At 40.4% G+C, this 25623-nt stretch overlaps 1 protein-coding gene across 4 annotated transcripts; it reads right to left on the bottom strand.

Annotated features, from left to right (window-relative positions):
- Positions 1 to 270: 270 nt before the first annotated feature.
- Positions 271 to 24704, bottom strand: LOC102787028 (transforming acidic coiled-coil-containing protein 1-like). 4 transcript variants are annotated; one of them, XM_006784187.2, is made up of 13 exons: positions 24630 to 24704; positions 13399 to 13490; positions 8776 to 9202; positions 7211 to 7265; positions 7017 to 7098; positions 6424 to 6476; positions 4354 to 4488; positions 4141 to 4217; positions 3949 to 3992; positions 3532 to 3692; positions 3005 to 3111; positions 2792 to 2912; positions 271 to 1876 (listed from the first exon to the last, which is right to left on the bottom strand). In XM_006784187.2, the coding sequence occupies exons 1-13, from the start codon at positions 24632 to 24634 to the stop codon at positions 1808 to 1810; spliced, it is 1428 nt and encodes a 475-aa protein (XP_006784250.2). In that variant the 5' UTR covers positions 24635 to 24704; the 3' UTR covers positions 271 to 1807. The 4 variants fall into 4 exon arrangements, with proteins under 4 accessions (XP_006784250.2, XP_006784249.2, XP_006784247.2 ...); XM_006784186.3 differs by lacking the exon at positions 24630 to 24704 and adding an exon at positions 23185 to 23538; XM_006784184.3 differs by lacking the exon at positions 24630 to 24704 and adding an exon at positions 14962 to 15418.
- Positions 24705 to 25623: the final 919 nt, after the last annotated feature.

Genomic DNA, 25623 nt, shown 5'->3' with positions numbered 1-25623 from the left:
CACAGCCAGCACACTGCTGTAATTGACTTAAAGCAAGCTTTCCCAGGGAGAGACACACAGAGTTTGGTGTTATTAACAGAATTATGAGGTAATTTGTTTGTTTTTCTAACTACTAAAGCTTTTTACAGTGTGCATATAAAATGTAATGTATGTGTAAAATGTAAGCGCTATGCATTGTAATCAGCAGCGAGTCCAAAGCTGCGGCCATCACATGCACACTGACACATACAGAGAACTCAGACAGGAAAACAAAAATCAAACATAGCAGAACAAATTCTATTTAGGTTTATTCAGGAAGGATGTACAAACGCTCAAGTCGCTTCCACACAGGAGTGAGATCGTCATTTCTAATTCACAAATATATATTTAAATAATTACAGGGGCTAAAGTTACAAAGCCAATTAAGTTATCCGACATTAAGAAAGTTACAGTAGTGACTGACCAAAAAGTACCAACATCAAAATGAAAGGCTTATATTTTTAGTTTATGATAAAACCTGAATGAGCTTTGATCTTTTCACACATTTTTTGTTTTTCTAAAAGAGAAAACTTTTTACTGTATAATATGGGAACCAGCTCTAATTTTACTGTTGTTGCGGCGCTGTGCCGATCTAGTTTTTATTGGTGTGCTAAGAAAAAACTGTGTGCATTCTGAAAAATGCAAAGATGTGAAAGTAAACATGCAATAAATTGATATTCTTCTATTGCATTACTAGTGTACTGCTGTAAACACAAGCAATAAGGCTCACATGTTCATCATCGCACATAAGCAATGGAAAAAAATACAAAGGTGTCAAAGTCTGAGAGATAAATGTGATTTAGTGAGCAATCGGTGACATACTGAAAGTTAAACAAAAACTGCTGACACACAGAACAGCAGCACTTAAAATAATATAATAGCCTTTAGCCTTCAGCTGACATACAGAGTGACTCTTTTTCTCCTTTCCAGCTGTTCGCAATCATTAACACCAGTTAGTAAGTCAAATTTGTGTTTATGCACACAGGATGAAGCCGTGAATCTTTATGTGATTGTCAGGTTAATTTTTTTTTTACATATAAAGTGACTGATTAATATTCTGTGGCTTTTTGAATTGTCGAGCATCCCAAATGTGCCGCTGTCTGAACCAGTTTAAACAAATGATATTAATTATGTGCAGCTTGCTTTCAATATCATAACTGAACAAACAAACAAAAGCCTCTGTGGGCTGCTGTACTTCCTCAAATGATCCTAAACCCCTTTCTTCCTGTTTTGTGCAGCTTGACTTTAACCTTGACCTCATTCAACCCTGACGAAATGCCCCTGAGCCTTCCTCGGTGAGCATAGAACCCACGTTTGTGTCGTAGAAAAATACACTTTATAGACTGCTTCTTTTATAGAAAATATTCCTTCTACAAAACTGAGCTGAAATGTAACTTTAAAACAAATCTCGGCCTAGATTAAATCTGATGTCACCCTGCATGAGGAGTTGCTGGGAATTTAGCGGTTAAGCTGCTGGGAAAATTTAGTCACAATTGAGCTGTTGTTCGCAGGAATGATTGACAAAAGCACAAGGCCCCCAGATGGCCTCAAAATGGGCACGAAGTCAAAACAAACTAAGATAATCACACGTAATTAACATGTATAGAGCGTTCTTGGTTCCTGTCACATGTAGTGCAATCGTAGTATACAAGAAGTTACTTTAGACGTCTGTACATAAGCAGGCTCTGAGATGCAGGGCAGGTACAGGGTATAAGAACTGCTTCAGGGCTGAATGCATGCACGGGGCCAGAGGAACGGACAATCATGGTTGATTCCCATAAAGAAATCCTCAGTCTGTTTTTCCCATTTTGGCAATCAGCTCGTCACAGATTTTTGTCAGTTCTTCGATCTCTTGATTCTGTAAAAAAACAGAATAGAGGAAAGTAAGTAAATACCATCTAACCACCAAAAATGCTTTTTTTTTTTTTAAACTCAGCAGCACTGTCATTTGCCAGAAATCATGACCTAGATACCCAGAAGAAGAAAAAACACAACAAAAGTTTTCTTGTAAGCAGTTTCATGTAGGAACAAATTTCTATTTAGCAAACTTCACTGTAGAAGGAAGTGGCTCGTGATCGTTCAAGTGTGACAAGCTGTAACTAAACTTTCATGGTGTGCACCTCAGCTGAGTGGCAGCGCAAGCCAGCTGCAGGATCCCTTTAGTTTAACAAATACAAGTGCAAATCATATGTAAATATTAATCGGATTGTTTCTTTAAGTACGCTTATTTGGAAATGATCCAATCAAAGTCCAGACTATTTATTGTATTCAACTACTTTTTTGGCTTTTCCCTTTGGGGGTCGCCACAGCGGATCATCTGCATCCTTCTCACCTCATCCCTACTATGTACCTCTGTCACACCACCCTTCTGTATGTCCACCCTGCCTGCACTCTCTTCTTCACTGTCTTATTACTGTATTATTGTAGGGTGTACCTTACAATATAAAGTGCCTTGAGGTGACTGTTGTTGTGATTTGGCGTTGTATAAATAAAAGTGAATTGAACTGCATTGTCGATTGTTTGGATCGCTGACCCCAGGTTAAACTCATCCACCTTCACCATCTCTGCTCCTTGCAGCTTCACACCTGTCTTGCTTGCTCTTATCTCAAGTGCATACCTCCAACTCTCCAGACTCTCTTGCACTTGCTCCCTACTCTCGCTATAAATGACAATGTCTTCTCTAAACATAATAGTCCTCCTCTGTCAGCCTGTCCATCACTACTACACACAAAAAGGGGCTCAGAGCAGATTTTGTATCCATGATGCAATTCACCTTCTGCTGCAGGGCTTGTTCCAGAGACTCGTTCTTCATCTGTTCCTTCCTCAGGCTGGCGGTCATCGCCATGTTTTCTGCGCTCGCCTTTGCACGCACCTGAGCGATCTCCTCATTAGCTCTAAGAGATGCATAAAATGAGATAATTAACAGAAACTGAATCTGTCGAGTGTTTCGTTTCTTATTGTAGTTTTATATTTGCTCTCTACATACTTGTCCAGTTTCTCCTCTGCATGCAGCTTTAGTGTTTGGTATCTCTGCTCCTCCTGCTTGACTCTGGCCAGATACTCCTGTGCACACTTCTTCAACACCTCTTCATTCTCCATGCGGAACCAAACACAGTGCACCTTAGAAGTCATCTTTACAGTGAATGCTTTTGTTATTCTAATTCTTCCCTTAACTCGGGTCTTTAACTAGAGTAATGCCCTACACTGTAATTTAACACGTTTACACCTAGAAGTCTTTCCAATACAACCACATAAAGTGAGGACTCTATTTAAGTCCTGGACCAAACTGAGGTAAAGATTTCAGCATACACTTGGTTTTTATGTGGCATCTGACAAAGCTGGGAACCATGAAATATTGGTCTAAACCTGTGTTGTTGCTCTTAAGACCACTGCCCTTAATCACAGGATAGCATCCAACCTTATTCTGACCTTAATCCTCTTACAATCCTCCAATTTGTGCTACTATCAGCTCATCATCACAGCACTTGGACTTGACAGGCATATACCCCTTACTTTCTTAAAGCCCTCCAGGGTGCTCTTCATATTTTCGTAACGGCGAAAGACGTCAGAAAGCGAGCGCTCCACTGAGTTCAGGTCTGCCAGGGCAGCGTCTTTCTCCATCGTCACTGTGTGCAAAGCCTTCTGGGCACTCACAGTGTTGCGCTGCTCGTCCTCTGACAGAAGAAGAAGCAGCTATTGTTAAGGCGTGGTACACAACTTTTTCTCAGACTTAACTGCTTGAAATATTGCATTTTTAATCACAAGCAGGGAGGAATTTGGTTTTTCACTGATGTGACATCAGAAATCATAACTGCAGGCTCGATAAGAGATAACACAAATTCTTTGAAATGTTTGATTTGATGGAAAATAACAGTCTGTTATGTCAGGGTTAGAAACTGTTCAAATATATCTCTCAGTATTTCCACTCACCAATCATCTGAGCGATTGTCTTCTCATATTCTGCAACAATCTTTCTGTAATAAGACACAGAATGGTTTCTAAGAGCTCCATATTCATTCATTCTGCTTTTAAAAGTGATAGAGGCGAGATAAGTTAACCTATCATAGTTTATCAAAACCTTACGCGACCACTCTCATGGTAGTGGTTTCTCATATTTCTAACCTCATCTCATCCACTTCTTTCCTGCAGTCTTCATACTTTTTCTTCCAGTCACTGACTTCAGCCTCCTTAGTGATGATCTGAAAGAAGACGTTTCCTGTGAGCATGAACTGTGTGCATGAATGAAACCTTGTCAAAGTAAAAAAATACAAGTAAATAAAAAAAGTACACTGATGACATGCAACACTGAAGAATGAGTGTGATAGAAGAGTGTACCTCCTCTCTGATAAGGGTGAGAACAGCCTGTTTTTCTGCCTCACTGATGCAGATGGAATCCAGGACCTGACTTCCCGTTTTCTGCATCTCACTTCCCCCCGACTTGTTCTTCAATTTGCACGTGTCTTCATACTGCTGAGAGCAGAAGGAAATCAGTCATGCTCTCCTGTGTCTTTTTCTTTTGTACGGGACTAATAAGTGGTTTACCCACTAAACCGTCGAGAATTTAAAGTTATCTAGGCCACAAACAGTTTTCACTATTTTGGGAAACAGCATTCAACAAAACTCCCATAAAACTGAACAATCTGCACACTTTAACAAAGTTTTTCCTCTGTACTGGTTTAGCGTTCAATGCAGTTTTATATTTACACCATATATTCCATGTAAACTGTGCTGTTTTCTTGTTTTTGTGTAACTTTTCTGTTATATGAAGATATTCCACACACCAACTCCTTTCCTTCTCTTTGTTTTCCTTTTATTTTTCTCTCAAACTGCTCATCTTTCACCTCACACCAGCCGTTGGCTTTCAATGAGCGTTCTTACAGACCTCAATCCTCCTCCTTCTCTCCGTCTCTCTCTCCTCTGTTGTTTTGTCCTTCCCTGGATTATGGCTGTCATATTCTAATCTGCTGAATGATAATCATAATCCATCTGTCACCTGAGCACATGAGCACAGTGGCAGACACTAAATACCTCCTGCAGCACAGTGAAGTCATCGTATCAGTACTGTACTAGTTTTGAGCTCTAAACTGCACACTGAGCATTCAGCCAGACAATTTTTCTATTTTTACTGTGCAGAAGTATCAATTAATTTATTATGAAGTGGCAAAGTACCACTGTTACATTTACACATAGTGCTGGAACATGCCAGGACATGTCAAAGCCATTGTTTTTAAAGTGACTGTTTTGTCTGCAGACTGCATTTATACTAGACTACATTTAGAGCCACAAACAACATTCCTGTCACAAGGCAGAAGTTCCAGTCATTTTTTTTTGGCAAAGTGACTTTTATATAACATCTGTTTATCCTGCTAAAAAAGTGTCACTGACGTAAAAAAAAAAAGTTTTTCAAGACAGATCTGGCCAAGATGGCAGCAGAAATTGCAACAGATATAATATAACAGTTCCACAAAGATGTTTTAGGTGGCCAAAAAGAAATGGATTCCTTATAATGTAGGTACAATAATGCAGAGTCATAAAGATACTTGCAAAACAGGTAATTTCTTTATTTTATATTTAACCATAAATCCTGTTGATTACAGTCTATTTAACAATATAAGTAGAGATGTTACCATTTCTACTTGAAAACTGCCTAAAATTCAGTCTGAACATCAAGGCTGCATTTTGCCCTTTTTTCATCCAGCTAAAATTTGGTCGCAACATCAAAGTCCCACAAAACTCAAAATAATTTGTCCAGTTGTGAATTTAAGGAAGTACGATAGGCATCAGTGCGTTGGTATTTCTCCAAAGTCATATTTATAGCCAAAATGTAGTCCACAAATGGCATTTACTATTTCACATAAAGTGTCATAATTATTGGAGCTATATATGTTACATGGCAAGCTTACAATTAAGTGCTCATTGCCATTATTCTTTATTTTTTCTTATAACGTTTTTATTTTTAACACAGACGCTACGCAAACTAGAACAAATGAGAAACAGACTGAGTCAAACACTTGACTAGTGAATGTTAAAAGCTTTGCTTGAGACATAAAAGATTGCTTTAGCCCCACCTAGTGTTCACTAGATGGTATTATCATGGAGGGTGCAAACAAACAAAGAATATGCACGACAGCTTCTAGTTTGATGATGTATAAATAGACCAGAGAGCAGAGCACAGGTTTCTGGCACAACTTCACCTACTTCCATGGAGATGCATGGAGGAGGGAAAAAGACTAAAAAGGTCAAAGCTCCAACAGCACATTGACCAACATGAAAGCCTCAAGCCAAAAATCATTGGTCTAACAGTGAAATTGCTCTATATAGTGAGACTTTTGCTGTCTTTAAATGGATTGTACATGCAGCAGATGTAGGGAAATGACTGGGTGGTAAAATGTGACGGTATCTCACCACAGAGCAGCAGTCTGATGTCTCCGGTTTGGATGTCACCTGGCAATCTTGGACTAGAAGGAAACAGCAGTCACTGGGTCATTTAGTGCCATATAATGTAACAGACTAGGTTACAGTACATAAAATATAAATGTATTCTTCTAAACAACATTTTGTTGTGTAAAATCTAATTACATTTACTTTTTTAAAAAAATTATGATGTAAGTATTTCACTCACTGTATATATATTTGAATTATTGTGAATGTGAGCTGTATTTCAATGCTTCTAGGCCTCCTAGCACATTTTCATAATGATTTTCTTGCTCATAACTCACAAAGTAACAGGGTTCAATGTGATGCAAAATTACATGTGAAGTTAATGATTATTGTGTATGTGACGGTACGGCAAAGATGACCTAGTTGATGTGCAGTATTGATTAACCCTGGCTGATTGTTTGATCCAAGTGGAAAGCTGATGCAGGCTGACAATTATTAACAGTTATCTGATATCGGGATAGTGTGTGCCCTGTGTACTGTGTGTATTATGGTGAAGTGGCCATGAGAAAAGTAAATATTTTAAGTATAAATAAACCTAAATTAATCATTTGACTCACTGTTCTGGTCCTTTTCTGGTTTGACCCCAACGCTGCTTGCCAGTTTCTCCTCATCTGTGGCGTGGTCTCCATGATGGTCATCCTTCAACAGCAGCAAACTCAATCATCCATAGCCATTGCATCATGCATGTAGTTTGCAGTGCTAATCAGCGATTCTGAAGCTGCTCAACAGCAGAAAACCTATTAGTGCTTACCTGTCCGATAAAGTCGTTCTGGATTGGCTGGTTCTGCTTTACTTTGCAGGAGTTCCTGAATATGAAGGCAAATGACAACATCAGCACTAACACAAACAGATCACATCCGTGTGTGCATACATGTGGACAAGTGTGATGACGAGAAGAGAAATTAGGAGACAGAGAAAGCCTTACAGCTGGGCCACATAGCTTTGCTTTGTGTGTGCTGCGCTCGCATGCTCTGCTAAAAGTGCTGAATTACACACAGCAAAAAAAGCAGATTAATGAAGAAGCTGTTTGCCAAATTTAAACAACATTTGCACAGAGCATTGGAGGGATGTGTAGGGTTACCACTAACCATTTCTCTCATCTACTTAATAAAATGAATTCCACAATTTCTTCCACCTTCGCTTTGTGATCAAAGGAGAATTAATGAATGTATGCAAGACAAAAAAAAAAAGAGCTGTAGTTACACCACACAAACATTTCTGCACCTACAGTTACAAAGTACTTACAACAGAACACAGAGGAAATGGACTTGCTCAGCAGTCCTGAGGCCACACAGAGAAAAGGGACACAGCATGACAGGGTTTGAAGGAAAAGGAAGGAAAGACACAGGAGAGGACGGGATAGGAGTCAGGGTAAACACAAGGTGAGTGCAGGATTATTGTTCTTTAGTAAACTGAAAACTGAGGCAAAAACTAGACGGCAGATAAAGAGATCATCGAAACATGTCCTAAACATCTACTTGCCGGTGCTATTTTTACCCTCATATGTGATCGTCCACTCAGATACCTTGAATAACTAAAACTAAAATAAAAAATAAAATCTAGGTCCAAAAAACCCCCACTTTTGTTAAATAAAATAAATAACACAAAAAATAATTGAAATGATATTGCGAACTCACAAAACCATGCCTGTGCCGAATCTTTTTTAAAAGCTCAAATTAGTGGTAAATATGGAGTTCTGGTTAAAAACCACCAGAGGGCGATGCTTGACATCTTAACGTCGTACGACGAGGGGGTTACAGAAACGTTAAGGAGGTTAATACCTTTGAAGAGAAAGAAATCTTTTTGCAAAAACAAAGCTTTTCTTAAAAATACTTAATCCAGGTATGAAGACAGGACTACAATATCCAGCCTTTCATCAGCATCCACGGGTTAAAAGCAGGCATTTCAAATAAAATCTTTTCTGACTGAATTCTAAAACTTCTTAAAATAAAACCAACACTACTGCAAAAAAAACATTATTAAACACGATAATGCTGAATATTACTTCTTCATTAGAAAGAAGAGAAGAAGAAAAAACAGCTCACAGGACTTTTTCAAGACACACAACAGGCGACCACGGCTGATTAAAATGGGAACACTTTGATCTCCTAGGTTCATTGAGGACAATAGTGAGCATTCAGTACTGTTCCCTACAGCCACTAAAAGAGAAAAGCACTTGTTCAGCTTGAAAATGTGTGAGTCACCCTGGCTCAGATTCAGCATTTGTGTAACTGCAGTCATCGACTGGAACAGGGATGATTATGGTTGATGACTGGAAAGGACAGGGCTTCGTATACAAGTCTGTAACGTACTCACGTGATAATTGACCCTTTGGGCTCGCAGGTCAGTTTTGTGCTTGGTAGCGAAATGTCAGAGTCCATGTTGCCATTGAGCAAATCCGAATCCACACTAATGTCATGACTGAGAGTCAAGTTTGAATCCGGGCTTGAGTCGGACGTCACCGGAGCCTCGTCATCCACCTCGGAGGGATCGGGTTTGTTCAGCGGAGAGACGACAGACAGTGTCGGAGGCCGGGCAGTCTGTGGAAGAGTCCTTGATGGGGAAATGACCACTTCGGGTTTGTTACTGAGGGTCAAATTAAGGTTCTGATCCAAACTGAACCTGCTGTTGTCAGGCGAGGAGCTGGTAAGGTTGTTCAGAGAATCGACCTCTTGGGATGGAGCGGTACCAAGATCCTGGCTGGAGACTGTATTCAGAATGTGGTTTGTAACATTAGGAAAAACTGTGGAAAAAAAACGAAAAATAGAAGTCAGTTTATTTACAATTTGGGTATGCTGATTTAAACACATGTGGGGACTAAAATGCGCACTAATGTAGGTTTACGGAAGCTGTTTTCAACTCTCTACAGTGAGAGTTTCAACATTTAGGATGCAAAACCCTAAAAACAGACTCATATGTTGCTGACAGCCTTTATCGATCTACTTGTGCCACAGGGCTGCAAAGATATTTTTAATGTATGTATGTGACTGAGAGCTGTATCGAAAGTGATTGAGAGAAAACAGCTGTAATAAAATCAGGATCTGTGTCAAACAAGCTTCTGTACAGGATCACTTGCAAAGGATCCAGTTATGTTTTGGTGAGGCAGGTGAAGAGGGAGCCAATCTCATCTGAGATTTGCAGCTGGAAAAATTATATAGTTGAAACACTTAACATGCTGACAAAGAGTCAATGAACTGCTCCGTACAGACTACAGAACTGAAAATCTAGAAACAAAAAGAATCCTCTATTTAAATGTCACTACTTAGCTAGTTTTAAGTTAACTAGTTAACCTTTGTACTGTGAAAAAAAAAGAAATTAAATGAGGGAAAAGGGCGAGCTAAGACGGAAAACACCTGGATTCAAAGGTTGAGAGGTGTGGCCCAATACTTTTGTCCATATAGTATATCGTTTACTACCCAGCTCCCCATCAAGGTTATTACAATTTCTTTACCTCATTTATCTCAATTCTTTCTTTTGTTTGATTACATTGTCCCTCTGTTCAGCACTTTGGCTGACGCTTGATGTCTTTTAAATGTGCTATACAAATAAAGCTGACCTGACCTGGCTTAGACTACAAAAAAGGGTTAACTCTAATAAAGATAAAAACTAGATTTTAGACAAAGAAATGACCTGAAAATATTTAATTAGCTTGAAAAACTCAGCAAATGTTCTGAGTTTTAGTTTAGTAACAATTTCCTTACAACTTGCCTGATGAGGCTTCGATGGATGTGTTTATAAAGACTTTGGATGTATACAAGACTTTGTGACACTGTACTGGTTTCCTTGCATTTTGCCTCTGACATATGTACTCCATTCAGTAATGACAAGGACTAAACTTATGGTAAACTAAACACTTTCAAACAATAAAAGCTAAACTGACGCAAGTAAATCCACTGCGGAAACTAACTGAAACTAAATTAAACAAAATTTCAAAATGAAATTAAAATTAAAAAAGAAAATACAAAAACTATAATAACTCTGCTCCCCATGGCTGCTTGTCACAGTTCCCCTGGGCAAGATACTGAACCCTGAGTTGCCCCTGATGCATCCATAGGTGGATGGATTAGAAGGCACATAATAAACTGTAACTTTGATACTAACATTTTGGCATCATAATTTGCTGCTAATGAAAGAATACAGTAGGGGTGTTAACCAACATGTTAAATTTAATAACTTGTGCAAAGCATTGCTATCTATAAATCCACTCCTCCAGTTCCTCCAGACTCTCTGATTGTAAACCATGAAACCTCACATCCCCGTCCTGTGTCTATGTTAAGACTGCATCTGTCTCTGGAGGATTTAACCTTGTAGTGATTCATGAAACGTTTCCTTCTCCTGTTAGAGCACTTAAAATGGCTGCTGACTTCCTCAAAGAACACTTCATTTCCTGTGTCCTTATACATCTCTTTAAGAGCTAGCTAACAACCACAGCAGCAGCTGAAACACAGGAATCTCTATAACAAGTCAGACCCCCTCACCCATCCACATACTGTTAAACTTACAATACTACGCCCGTTAATAACGCAACAGGGACCTCTCCGTACGCGCAAAACATGAATCGAGGCTTTGTGGTTTCAGCTCTTTCTCACACAGTTTGCTCTGATCGAATGCTAACGTGAGGCTCACTGAATCACAGAATAAGTTCAGCTAAGCTTCAGCTGAAATCAGGGTACTTTCAGGCACACAACAGAAACGCCCTTTGGAGACAAGGAACAGATGTAGTGGAACCACACCCAGTCATGCAAAGGACGTATGCACCACCACCACGTGGCTTAGCAACAAAAACAACATCAAGCTGAATTACAGATTCACAGCTCACTGAAAAAGAAAGGAACAGAAGACTGAACAGAGAAACAAATACAAGCATACACACAACTGCCTAAGGTTTCATCTTCATTATTGTTTAAATAATACATCTAGTTAGATTGTGGCGTGTGGATGTTCCCAAGAAAAGGCAGTAGTTTCCCAGAACCACAAGTCTTCTAATTATAGGGAACCCAAGTATCAGTTTCTCCACAGTTGATCTTTTATTCATGAAACTAACCCAGATTTTTTTAACTTAACGTGACTGTTTCAGCCCAAAAAGGAGAATGCTATTGTCTGCAAACTACTTTCAATAACAAATACGGTAATCTCTATTACTGTGTGGCACAGCTTCACATATACTGTGGTTACAAAACACATCCGTGCAAAATGGACACAACATATCCACACACACAGACGAAATCAATCACTTTTTAATCATCATTAAAGGACATGGGGAAACATTTGTGACAATCGCATTTGCTTCCACACAGAAACGCCATCGCCATGGTAATGCGTGCTACTTGTGTCTGTGCGTGTCTGAAAGCAGGACAGCTGAGGAAGAGGGGGTGAGAAGCACCCCAGTAGGCCTTGCTGGCAGGTTCAAAAAGAGAGGATTCAGCCCGCGTCGTTTGCAAGTCTGTGCCTCACTGAAGTGAGCTCATTTACATGTCTGATTACCTTTCATAAGCACACTTTGAGCAGATCACAGTACGCTGATCCGAGACCAGATTCTGGCACGCTAAAACTGCATAATGAGCAACATAATATTCCCAGTATGAAGTTACACAAAGCAACTTTGCATTGTCTGAACATTTTAAACGCACACTAGCGTAAATACTACTGTTACAACAAAAGTATCACTTTTCTCCAAATTACAAAAGAAAGCAAAAACAAATCCAACCCGAAAAAGAAGGCATAATTATGAAAGTAATAGTCTTCAACAAGCTATTATTCTGAAGTAATAACAATAACTGTGACATCTTTCTTTATGTCCGCCTGTCTAAACTGACTCTCAGTGCAGATTTAGATCCGACATCTTATGAGGAAAACCTTTCACACTGGAAATCTTAGCAGCAACCTGAGAATTAGATCAGGTATTGTTTGAAACGCTTATGGATTATCCGTGCTTCCGTACCAATACAAATACATGTTATAGAAAGTATGGAAGACTAATTTTCAGCATTGTGTGACACAAGAAAAACCGGCTTGTTACCCAGCCCCACCTGTGAGTGTGTAATGTCAGCAGTCAGTCCGATTAGGCTTCATGCGCAGAGGTGCTTTTAACACCCCTCTCAGAGCTAAAACAAAATCACAAATGATTGGAAATATGTGGCATGGTCCATTATCCTGATGTAAGCAGACATTCAGGAGTCGACTGTTGCAGCCACAGTGTAGGACAGGGCGCTACTGTAGGTGCTTCATCCCAACAGCAGTCAGACTGCACAATAACCACGCAGGATAAATACCAGCTAAAAAACCCATCTGTAAACATTATCATTCCCACTGCACTGTAGGTACATATAAAAAAAATCTCTGTGTAATTTGCTGCATTTGGTAACCATTTGTTCATACAAATCGGGGTGATATTGTTTTTTTGTTTTTTTACCACATCTTTAATTAACTTTTTCTTCCTGACCCTTGTTGTAATAACTGAATTTCCCCAGTGCAAGATTAATTGTGTCCATGTCTATCAGAAGACACACAGGCACAGTGTGGTCATAAAGGGATGGACATGGTCAATAGTTACACGCCCTTACATCATACAGCAGAATGTATACATGTTTTCATGCTGTTTAACTCACTTAGATCATCTTTCTTACCCTTCCTTAATCTCAGTTTGCTCATATTAACCATGTCTGTGTGCCTAAATGCTGCCATGTGATTGGCTCATTAAATAACTGAATATGTGTAGCTAATAGAATAAATGTGGTTTACTAGTTTTGTTAATCAGGTTTTCATTTTCCTCAAGCATGAAGCTTATTTTGTTTATGAAATGACGAGAAACCAATTCATGTCTGTTAAATAAGAGGACACAGACTCATTGCCTTTTCTGTACCACCAATCACGCTCATCCTGCAGGTAGGGTGGATTCTGACAAGTGTATGAACTAGCTAAGCAGCTGAGCAATCTCACCTGAATGGTTGGAGTTGTCCAGTTGGCCCAGCAGCTTCACAACACTCGGAGACTCGGCCTCTGGAGTCTCGAAGGTCCCCTCGGAGTCTGAACTGTGAGACAGAGGAATGAATAGATTCATGAAACTGAGCTACAACTGAGCTCAACTATTCATGATATTATCTGGAACTAAAAGTCAAATGTTGCCTTTTGAAAATAAAATGTGCTGAAAATGAGAAAACACAATATACAACATTGTATTTGCAAAAATCTTTAGAAGATGGGATAAAAATAAACATCACATTGCCTGGTTTAAAGAAAGCGTTTCAGACAACAGTGTGCTGTCTGTGAGAACAGAGAGGCACTAAAAGCTTCATAAGCTGCACATATGTCCTACAAACAGCTACTAAATTATGTTTATAAAACTCTGAATGCTGTTTTGGGGCGTTGGATCGTCTTGTTCCTTCTAACAAACACAGAACAGGTTTTCAGTAAGGAATTCATGTTTTTTTAAGAGACCCAAGCACAATAGAGCTGAAAGTTCAAAGTGACCAAACATAAAGTGCTTTTATTTTAAAGGAAGTTAGAGGAAGGGAGAGGAGAGGAAGTGAAGCACTACAAGGCCACCTGCATCCTTTGCTCTTTAGTAACGACACACTGTGTCCCGAAACACACAAACACAGACACACACACAGTCTTTGGGTCTGCTGTGTCAGCTGCCACGGCAACCAGCCAAAATTTATTTCCAAACTGTGGAGAGACTAAAAAAAAAGGAGGGACATCAACAGCAAGGGTTTGTGTGTGTGTGTCTCAGTCACTTCAAAGCACATCAAAATGTCTGCACTCTAATGAAAGACAGCACAACAAGCAACAAAGCTCACAGTCCCAGCCACACTTCACCTCTGATAACCAGCTCACACAAACACACTGACACTCTGGGGCTCCATACAACCCCACCATCAGCAGCTAATCCTAATATACATACCCACTCACCCCCTCACTGTGTACACACACACACACACTCTGAGTCACATCCCAGTGACGGCCCCAATGGCTGCAATCTTGGAAGGTTACTTAGAGACTAGAAATGGACAAGAAAAAAATCTAAAGCTTTGGAAACTGTGGCTTTTTTTTTCTCCTGCCCACAGTTTTCAGCAACTGTTCTCCGACTACCACAGAGCCCTCACAAACACCCAAACACACATAAAAACAGGCCTGGGCAGTCGTACCGTTGGTTTCTCAAAGAAACACGACGGTGCACATAAAACAGACACTCGTGAAACAGCAACCTGAGCGCCTGCGTTTTAAACAAGTATCTGTGTTTAGCAAATGACAGCATCATCAATCCTCAGCACAGGAAAGCATCGGAGATTATCACAGCTCTGAGCAGTTTGTCTGCTGTAAGTGATGCTCTGTCTCTTTGTATACAACCACCACCTGTCAGCATGACTCAGGGAAGTCATCACACAAACACCCACATTCACAATCAACTTGCGAGAGTCCGTGGCATCAAATCTTCTCTATCAGAGTGTATTTATTATACTGCAGCAGCTATGTTTCTCTATTCACTTCATGCACTCTTACATGTCTTCTCCGTTATTCTTCACTGCGGGCTGACCATCATCAGCTGAACCTCCAGTCACTGCTGACCACGTCCATTTCGCCCACTGGACCGGCGACAACCAGGACATCCTTGCGACACGTTCAGTCCCGAGCGTGACGACACTTCTAAGAATTAATAGTGACCTTCCTCTTCCTCTGTTTCGATTACTACTGCTGTCAACAAAACTGGCAGTTTATCTTGGAGTGCCGCAAGAAAAGAAAGGAAAAGAAAGGCAAGCACGAGTGCACGATCTGTGTTTTTGATTCTCTTCCTCTTCTTTTGCCTTGTCCGTTTGCTGTCTCACTTCCTCTTCTTGCTTAGCCGCTTAGATTTCCCATCCTGCTCTTCTGCTTTGTTGACGTTCGTGAGAGAGAAACGTGCCTCACACTGCTGCAGCTGCTTCTGTTGCCGCTCTGCTCTAAACAGCACTGACTCACACGGCACAGATTACTGGAGCATCAGTATTCACTCCTCCCTCTGCTCCCCTCCTTTTTTCACTCTCCGCTCTGTCTGGGCGGACGATCAGCTGGTTAACAGACATCAGCTCGCCCTGCTCCCACATGTTTGCTAACTCTCTTGTTTGTCCTCAGGAGTTTGCCTTTCCCCGCTCCGATCCTTTCAGGGTTAAGCGAGGAGAGGGGGGGAAAGGAGAGCCAAAGCTTCCTGTTTAAAGAGGCAAGAAGGGTCTGTTTTCTCTGGGACAGACAGACTACTACAGAGAAAGTGGATGAGGTGATCAGGCTAAGGGAGAAGAATTAATAGGGCATATATACACATTTTAAAAGCTGTAAGTATATGAAGTATTCTGAAAAGACTGGTGCAAATGCTATCTGGAAATTATACCCTGCTGTAAAGCCCATTTACTCAACATCACCCCCTCCCCCCACAACTATAAACCTTAAAGCACTCATTTATACAACTAGACAAGCATTTCTGAGCATTTCACAAACTGCTAACTACTATGCTTGCCACACAAAACCTCTAGAGTTGTAAAACTATCCAGTCAGCCTCAGCTCTCTCAAGAAAAATACCTTTTTAATTCAAAGAGCCAGAGAATGACCAGACTGCTTTGAACAGATAGAAAGGCAACAGTAACTCAAATAATTACAGTCAAGATAAGCAGAAGAACATCTCTGAATCAAACCTTGAAGCTCACATGGGCAAAAACTTTGGCTGATCAGAAATCATGAAAGCATCGATCCATCCTGCCTCGTATCAACGGTTCAGGCTGGTGATGTTGGCGTAACGGTGTGGGGAATATTTTCTTGGCATATGAGCATCGTTTAAACCTCAGAGCCAACCTGAGTACTGTTGCTCTCTACATCCATCTCTTTATGACCACAGTGTATCCAGGATCATGGATAACAGACTATCAGGATAAAAGTCAACTTTTGAATATGACACTGAGTTCACAGTAAACAAATGGCCTCCGCAGCCACCAAAACTCAATCCAACAGAGCACATCTGGAATGTGGTGGAACAGGAGACTCACATCTTGGGTGTACATTTGACAAATCTGCAGCAATTGTGTGATTCTATAATGTCAACATGGACCAAAATTTCTGAGAAATATTTCCAGTTGAATCTGTGCCACAAAAAATTAAGGCAATTCTGAAGGCAAAAAGAGGTCAAGGCCAAGGCACATCTCACAAAGTGGGTGGTGTATGTACTCTGAGAGCTTTCCAGATGCTATAAAATCTTTACAACTTTGGCTGCTTTAAAACAGACGTCCTGGCTTTTTATTATCATGGATTGAAGGATGTTTCTCACAAATTAAATGACTGAGATGTTGCTCAGTCACTTAATTTGCTTAGTGAGACTGAAAGGTACTTTAGCTTAATTTGCTGTAACAGTTTGACTTGGCAACACAGGCACGCATGAAAAAGAGGATTCGAGATCAAATATTTCTAACGAGGACTAACAATAGTCTCTTTACATTTATAATAATGCAGGCAAGTAAAATCTGAGCTGAGAATAAAGTTGCTGATCCAGTAATATGTCATCAACTAACAGAGCTACTATTCACTTAAACGATCCAAGCCAGCCTGAGGACAAATCAATACAGCAAACCTAAATTCAGCAGCTCAGCACGACACCGGCAGAATAAAGTATTTCGCTGAAAGCTTCATCGTTGCTCACACAAATGCCTCTGAGGTTGCTCATGGGTGGCTTATGTAAGTCCAGGCTTTCACATTTATACCTCTCTCCCTTTCTCTCACGCGCGCGCACGCACGCACGCACGCACGCACGCACGCACGCACGCACGCAGGCACGGTATCTAGGCCAGATGAGATGCATTTTCTGACAACAAAGAAAAACATGAACCATGAATAATCTAATAACAGGAAGAAGCTCCAACTACTGTGAAAAAGGTGAACTGGGAATGAGAACGAAAGCATTTTATTGCTTATGCTTTTTATTTGCACTCGAAGGTGCCCGTCCTGCCATTTACTGCTCCCACAAAACACGTGGAAGGAAAGACAGGAGCGCTATTATCACACTGAGCTGATCCACAGATACACGCAGGCAGCGAGAGAGGGAAAGATTAACCAGTGCACTCACACATATTTTTTACACACTGGCGAACACATAAAAAGAGGCTCTGTTCAGCCTATGATGAGTCGACAGCGAAAACAGAGCAAATGAGAGCCATGGCAACCGGAAAAGATTGATTTAATTAAGCGCACAGAGACGGGGGAAGTGTTAGAAAGGAGAGAGGCAGAAAGAGGGAGATAATAGAAATGAAAAGATTTGGGATATGAAAGAGAAAAGAAAAAGAACGTTTGGGGCGGGAGAAGAATCTCAAACATTTGTTTGTGTTTGCTTTTAGTCGCCTTTGTTCCCTTATCAGGACAGATGAGAAGACAAACCTGTCTGTCCTGGAGAGGATGGTCTGCCTGCAGCGAACAAAGCCCTTCAAGCAGCACACAAAGGTGAAGCGAAAAGGCCATGCAAGATTATTTATTCAATTTCAGTTACAACAATGGCTTTAGATATTAAAACCAAGCCAGCTGTTTGGAAACAGTCCAGTGTAGAATGAGAAATACAAGTTTATTCAAAGTTCAAATAATCATGATCATTACATAATCATAATAAAGTAGCCATATGTGATATACACTATGTGCTGCACAAACTCTTCACCCTGCAACACCTGGAGATGTGAACTGGCCATGCGAGGAAAACAGTAAGTAAAACAGTACGCCGTCTGTGAGTGGAAATATCCCTCACTCTCTCCCTGGCAGAGGCACAGACCGCAGACAGAAGCAGGAGGAAAATACAAGGGGAAAAAAATCAACTCTTATGTAATACCTTGAAACCACAAATAGCACACACAAGTAACAGTGGCAAAGCCCACACATACATGTTCTCCTATAAGTGGTCATCGGCTCTCGTAGTAACACACACACACAAAAACAAACGACTATGGCACATTAAAAAGGCACACTCCTACACACTTGACCACGTCTATTATATGGGTGTGCTGTCAGTTAATGTAGCAAGAATGCACATCCTTAATCACGGAATAAATGTTGACTGAAAGCAGCATGTGTGGTTACGAGCTAAGAATAAATCGGCCGTGATAAACATGTCTGTGAGCCGCAGCAGAGGCGATGTGATACTGGATGAGATAAGTGTGTGCTTGTGTGTAGACTAAGAAGGAATTAGTGAGGCATCTCAGCTATCACAAACTGTTTATTTCTATGCCTAATCCATTGCATGATGATATAAGGTTAGCTGCCGACGCTCACTTTAGCGCCAGTATAAAGTTTACACACTGCCTGTGAATGTTCTTTGTCCTTGGATGAATACTAATAAAAGTTTTTGTTACACTGGACATGATTTCACTTTGACATTTATCGAGTATTTTTTAATTTGGACATTCTTGTGTTTCCCTCTTCATCAGCTGGAAAAAAGCTCCCCTTTTCACAAAAAGTGGCCCTGTGTCTCACGAGACGAGCAGATTGCTATGATAAACTGTTGAAAATGTTGCCTTTATACCCAAGGAATACTACCAAGGAATATTACACTATTGTCCCTTATTCACGTCTTACATTTTTATTTTACATCTTTTAGTCTGTTCTGTGTATTTTATATTATTATTTGGCTTTTTTGCCTTTCTCCTGGCCGCAAAACACATTCTACCAGAAAAAAATAAAGTTAAGCTGTAGCTGAAATGACATTGGTCAGCCCCAAAAGCTTACAAAGCCTTTGATTATAACAGTCATCCCAACCTGACTTTATGTTTCTATCCCCAGTACAGCTAAGAATAACAGAGTCATCAGCATGTTTTGTGTCCAGTGTAATTGCAGCTTACATTCTTTTAATGTTAGATTTCAGCTCCGGCTGTATTTCAATTAGAAACTGCATTCGAGTGAATGCGCAAAATGTCATCCTTGAATGGTTCTTCTTTGATCAACAATCACACAGCACAAATGCTAAACGGCAAACATGTCATGGGACATGCACACCAGTGCTACTGCGTCCAACCTCGAATGGCTAAAATTAAAAAGTAACATTTTTCTATTTTTTTTTTTTTTACAGATTCAACTTCCACTTGGTGGAATACAAACATTACAGAGCCTGGATTCCCTTTTAAAGACGGTTGCCATGAATTCCTGAAATAAGTCACTTTTCTCATAACTTTTACATAAGAGCATGTTTAATGTCTCACAAAAGACAGTCTGTTGTAATATTGTCTAATCCAAACAGAACACTATGTTGGCTTCTTAAAAGATATGGCTCCATCTAGTGGTCATTCTTGGAACTATTCCTCACGTAAGAAAAACGAAATGACACAAAGGCCAACACTAGCTTCAGTCAGCGATTCAATAATACAAAACATGGATGCAAAAGAAGTGAGTGGACATGACACAAAAAATAAATGTAAAAAAAAAATAAAAAATCAGGTGTCATCTTTGGGAGCCTAAATATTTCACTCCTGATGGGAGTGTTCTCTTTAAAAATGTTCTCCATAGAGCACAAGGGGTCACTGCATGATTAGATTTATATGAAAATGGTGCCAGTTACTCACAAGGGCCTTCAAGATCACCAAATACTAACCCAGTTGAACACCCGTGGGAGATTTTGAACAGCTCTCTCTCCAAAACCCATCATCAAACCCCAAGATGAAGAAACAATAGCCCTCATCCCTCCAGTGAGGTTACACAGACTTATAGAATTAGCATAGAATTAGAATCAGGTTGTTCTTGCTGCACTTGTTGCCACATCAACTTACTAAAAGAATTTATGGTACTTTAATTTTTCATCTGTCGGTAGGTGGAAACCTGATGCTGTTGTTAATAATTACTACCCCTTTTCCAAAAAAATTTGGTATTATGTGTGAAATGTGAATAAAATCAGAATTCAATTATTTACAAATGTACCATGTTACTGCCATTTTGAATTTGGCAGTAACAGATCTCTCTTTTAACAACAGTCTGTAAACATCTGGGAACTGAGAGACCAGCTGTTGGACTCTGGGGAGAGGAATGATCTCTAATTCTCGCTGGAATATCGGATTCTAGCTGCTCAACAGCCCTGGGTCTCCTTTGTTGTATTTTCCATGTCATGATGCTCTGGGTGTTTTCAGTTGAAAATGTCTGGACTGCAGGCAGGTCAGTTCACCACGTTGTACTGTGAAGACATGCTCTTGTCACTGATGAGGCATGTAGTTTAGCATTGTCTTGCTGAAATATGCAAGACCTTCCCTAAAAAAGCCTGGATGGTTGCTCACCTACTAAAAAGGATGCTGCATCCATGTTTTCCCAAAGGAATTCCAGATTCATCTGACCACAGAACGGTTTTTCACTTTGCGTCTGTCCATTTTAAATGAGCTTTGGTCCAGAGAAGTGAGCAGCATTTATGGATCCCATTCACATATTAATCGTCTGAACTAAAGCAGACAATCAATATGGCATGAAAGTTTTAATCTGCATTTGTGGATGGCAGAGTGAATGGTTTCCCAGAAAAGTTCCTGAGCCAATGCAGTGAGGTTTGTAAATGCAGTTTTCCTGCAGATTTGTGAATCTGTCTATCGTTACTTTTCCAGTCTTTTGTTGCCTCGTCCCAACTTTTTTTTGCTGCCATCAAATTTAAAATGACCAAATATCTTTCATGAAACTGTAAAATGTCTATGTTTAAACATTCAATAGCTTTTCTATGTTCTGTTGTGAATAAAACATTTTTGTCTATGAGATTTTAGCAGTTCAGAATTGTAAAGCAGTAAACTATTTATCTTAATCTGATGTGCTGATCAGAGCTGTGATTAAAATTTTGGTGGGACAGCAGAAGATTTTCATATTTCAGTCTGGGCGGTGGCATTCTTCAGTTTGGGAAGGGCTGTTATAAAAGACACACAGAGATAAATTTACACAAAGAGAGGCTCATGCTCCAAATTCTTTGGTATGCTTTTGGGAAGCACATCGCAAAAGAGTTCCTGAATATTTTATAGAGAACATTCAATTATTTGCGTCAGAGCGGAAAACTAGCTCTGAGCGAACACAGTTACAATCATCAGAGCCGAAGTCCTTGCAGTGCTGCAATGCACTAAAATAACCCGACTGACAGCAACATGATAAAACAAAGAGAGAAAGAATGAGGCGATGAGAGAATAAGAGAGGAGGACTGATGCACAGGCACCAGCTGAGCTACTGTTTCGGACTACAACAGGAACAAAAGAGCACACAATTCCCACACTACAGTTCGTGTCCATAGTGTGGGAGGGAGTCGACACACCCCACTGCAACTTATGTTTGTATTTACATTCATATCTTCAAATCAAATCAAAACAAGTTTAACTGCCATTAGAAAGCCAATATAGCTATACTTATTCTTAACTTCATTTCAACATCCAATGTATGGTGCAAATCAAAGTTTTTACCTGTTAACTTCACAATTATTTAGCCGTGATTTTGATCTTTGTGCTGGTAATACCCCACAGCGAAGCCTTATGCTTAAAATCAATGCTTATCCTTAGATTTGCTACATGAAGATGTGACATTTCACTCCACGTTAGATTGATTTGTACCATGGAGACGGAAATGAGCTCCAAATGCAGGGCAGCTTTTTCCCAAGTGAGACACTCTCTGCGTGTTCAGGGGTTTTGGAGAGCAAAAAAAACAGTGTACATCTAAGACTGCTCCAGTTAGGATATAAAATGGATGATGAAGCCAACTAAATTTAGATCCTAAGCTGAAAGCTCCAATCCCAGTGGTTGGTTTCCCAGTTTTCTCTCAAAGAGGACCCCAACCCCCATCTGACCTTACAAAAACACAGATGGATACAGAAGACTGGAGTATGCTTGAGCGGTGAGATTTTTTTTTAAACCAGCTGAGCATTTCTTAAACATGGCTTTGTCTCAGTGTTTGTCCCTTTGAGTTCTCTGCAGCTTTTTCTTACAGTCGCTCTCTGTGTTCTGCTGCCATCTCCAAAATAATATCTGTTTCAGTACATGGCGGCAGTGCTTCTCATATTAACAGCCACTGACAAGAACCACTAAAATAACACACAATGCGAAACTGTTGTTTCGCTACAAGGAGCTTAGAAAAGCTTTTAAATAGGACGAAGTGAAAGGACTCGCTCTTTGTGACAAAGGATTAAGAAAAAGAAGAGAATGAGTGGTGACTGGGTGCTTTCTAGCCTCAGCTCAAACATTTAAATGCCCTTTTTTTCAATATAAGTGTTCCAGACAGCTGTGGTTTTCACATCTCACAGGTCTTTAAGGATGTCAAACACGATGCATGAACGAAACAGGAATCTGCAGTACCTGAAAGAAATGGACTGCACAATTTGTACGATTAACGCAGTGCAGATTAGGGTTAGAATTAGGGTCACAGCGGCATAATCAAAACCTGCCAGCAGCATTGTGTTTTATACTGTGGTAACTACAGCAGCTGTCAAAATTGAACTGCTTTAGACCTTCAGCTCATGTTATCAGCTGCGCCACTCCTCAGTCGAGCTCGCTTGCTTTCTGCCTTTAGTCTGATTTGAATACCTAACTAGTATTCAAACTCCCACGATGGGCAAATTTGCCTAGCACAGAAAGTCCTGTTTGCTTCAGTGTCCCAACACTGCACTTTGATTCCTTATCTCCCACTTCTCTTCCCCCTCACTGACAGAAGCATCCACGTTAGACAAAACACCAAAGAGCTGGAGCATCTCCCCATGCTCACAGACAAACATACAAATGAAGAATCTAGCCTTACATGCTGTTCTTCTTGCGAGGAGAGCTGACAGATCCCTTCCTGTGCTGGCTGAGAGAGCCCCCCATGGCAACAGCAGCGTCTGTGCTTGGTACAGGTACGTCCCAGATGTCTTCTTCCACTTCCGAGTTTCACCTCTGTGTCTCCTCCCGACAGTCTGGCTCAGCTTCAGAGCAGCGCGACACACCGCTCCTCATGGCTGACTAGTTATTATTTAACCAAGCGCCCTCTCCTCTTTCCTCTTTCACAGACTCTGTTGATGCTCTACGGAGCATCATCAGCACTACACGTGAATGGTGACAAGTCCCGCCTCCTTGCTCTACTTCCCAAGCTTCATCATCTCCCTCTCTTTCTCCTTCAAAACACACACACACACCCCAGACCAACAGCACTGCCCTTTGGAGAAAGACAGAGAAGTTAAATGTGTGTGTGACGGGGGAAAATTAGGATCAAGCATAAAGAGTTGGACAGGAGGCAGATACAGTGTGTGTGCCAGTGTGTCACGGGGGGTATCTGGCAGACTTGACAGAATTGTTTAAGACAGAGAGAGCCTCTTCTATTGTTCGTGGGCTGAATAACAGATCTGACATCCAGGGGGAGGGAAAGAGTTGGTGGCATAAAACACAGCTCCACTTGTTATATCACATTCCCGCTACCTGCTGTCACCCAAAGCCCCCCCCCCAAAAAAAAAAAAAAAAAAGAAATTTAACATGACAACAAACATGCCCTTACACTGTAAGGAAGTATTGTTTGTACACTTTCATTTCTTATGTTGATTGGTTAGATTTTGACCTCTTAACCTTTAATCAGCCTCTAAGTTTACTTCAGAATCAGGTCATACAGTGTGATTAACATGACAAGAGGCTTAATCAAGGCTGATAAAGACTAAACACTGTTATGAAAATAAAAAAGCTATTGTTTAACCATTAATTTGAAGGAAAGCGCTTATAGGGTTGGTCCAATCCTCATGCTGAGTCACAGTGCAGCAGAGACGATTAATGAATAAACAAAGAAACCACAGCTCTTGATTCAAGTCAGTCTGACCACGTCTGTCTCTAATGATTACATGAAGAATGGTTTAAAACCTCAGAGTGTTGCAGGGTCAGTAATTGGAGTCACCCAAGCATTAGCACATAATTTCCTCCCACTGAAGTGAATCACACGAGGCTCAGTATGGAGGTCCCAGCTTTTGAATGACACATATTTTTACCCAACAGGGACAACTACGGAAATGCGCTGAAAATATGAAAGTACAATTTACCAGCTATTACTACAAGCATGAACTCTTTTGTGGGCTCTCTGTTTGGGAGCTACTGTTTTATCGTTTTTGTTAATCGTTTGACCTGCAACATGCATTCAAGAAAACACGAGCATTAAAACGAAGACAGACACCTCTGACAAAAAGCTTTAAGACTAACCGTAAAAACAAGTTCAAGACTTTGACTTACCTCATTGCTTTCGCCCAAATCTGCAGGGCAACTCAACCGCTGCGACTGATAGTGTGTTTATCACTTAACTGCGCATGCCCGAGTGATTTGCTATAGTAACGACAATGAGATCGTACATCTGAGAATTATGAGCTGCGTCCTTCGTGTGTGGTTTACTTTTTTTTTTGGCTGCTCTTACTTACGTTAAAACATCACCTCGTCTTTGTTTGAAGGATTTATTACTTTGCAAATCTGAATTGACTGAGAAAATTTTTTGTTGTGTTGCTTCTAACCAAACGTTAAACACTAAATAAAGTAAAATAATACACTTTTGAAAAAGCTCATAAAATCACGAAAATGAAATTTAATATACATATACAGAAAATTTGCCATGGAAACCTGCCTGATGAGGCTGTGGTACATATTTTTATCTATGACTGCAGTAAACATGGAGCACACAGTCATTGGTCAGAACAAGGCGACTCCTGAATGTCACAGTTGCTGCCAAAAAGCCACTAAAGGCAGATTGCAATTTAAACACTGTCTCCAGGTAGAAAACAGGAGTGATTCACCTCCTGCTTTCAGGCCTGCAGCTATCAGGCTTGTGATGTTCTCCTTCATCTTATAGATGACAGAATTAAATTTTTTGGAGAGGCACAAATAATTTGTGTGGCATCTTGTTTGAAAACCCGATTGTTCTGTAAATAGTTTGAAATTGATATAAAAAAAAAAACCCCACCTTGGCTGCATTTTTAGAATTTTATCAGTCAACAGCGTCATGGCATGGACATACGTGGATACCAGTGGAACCGGGACACTAGCATTTGTTGATGATGTGAGTGTACAGGGACATATGCTGATCAGATACCACTTCACAGTGCAAATGGAACAGAGAAGCTTTACAGTTACTGAAGGCAAAACTGAAAGCAGAGAGACCCACAAATAAGCAGCAGTGGCTGCAGTGAAGGTCTAGTGGAGTATCTTAAGGAATGAAACAACATGTGATGAAGTCCAT

The sequence above is a fragment of the Neolamprologus brichardi genome, chromosome 12, assembly GCF_056152115.1.
Source record: "Neolamprologus brichardi isolate AB-2024 chromosome 12, ASM5615211v1, whole genome shotgun sequence".
Classification (NCBI taxonomy): domain Eukaryota; kingdom Metazoa; phylum Chordata; class Actinopteri; order Cichliformes; family Cichlidae; genus Neolamprologus; species Neolamprologus brichardi.
The sequence above is the reverse complement of the archived record's forward strand: the minus strand, read 5'-3'. Positions and strand labels throughout refer to the sequence as shown.

Coding starts and splice junctions, on each gene's coding strand:
- LOC102787028 (XM_006784184.3), bottom strand. CDS start 15,068: ATGTCCTGGTTGTCGCCGGTCCAGTGGGCGAAATGGACGTGGTCAGCA. Junction 13,491..14,961: donor AAGAATAACGGAGAAGACAT/GTAAGAGTGCAT, acceptor TCTGTCTCACAG/TTCAGACTCCGAGGGGACCT. Junction 9,203..13,398: donor GGACAACTCCAACCATTCAG/GTGAGATTGCTC, acceptor TTTTTTCCACAG/TTTTTCCTAATGTTACAAAC.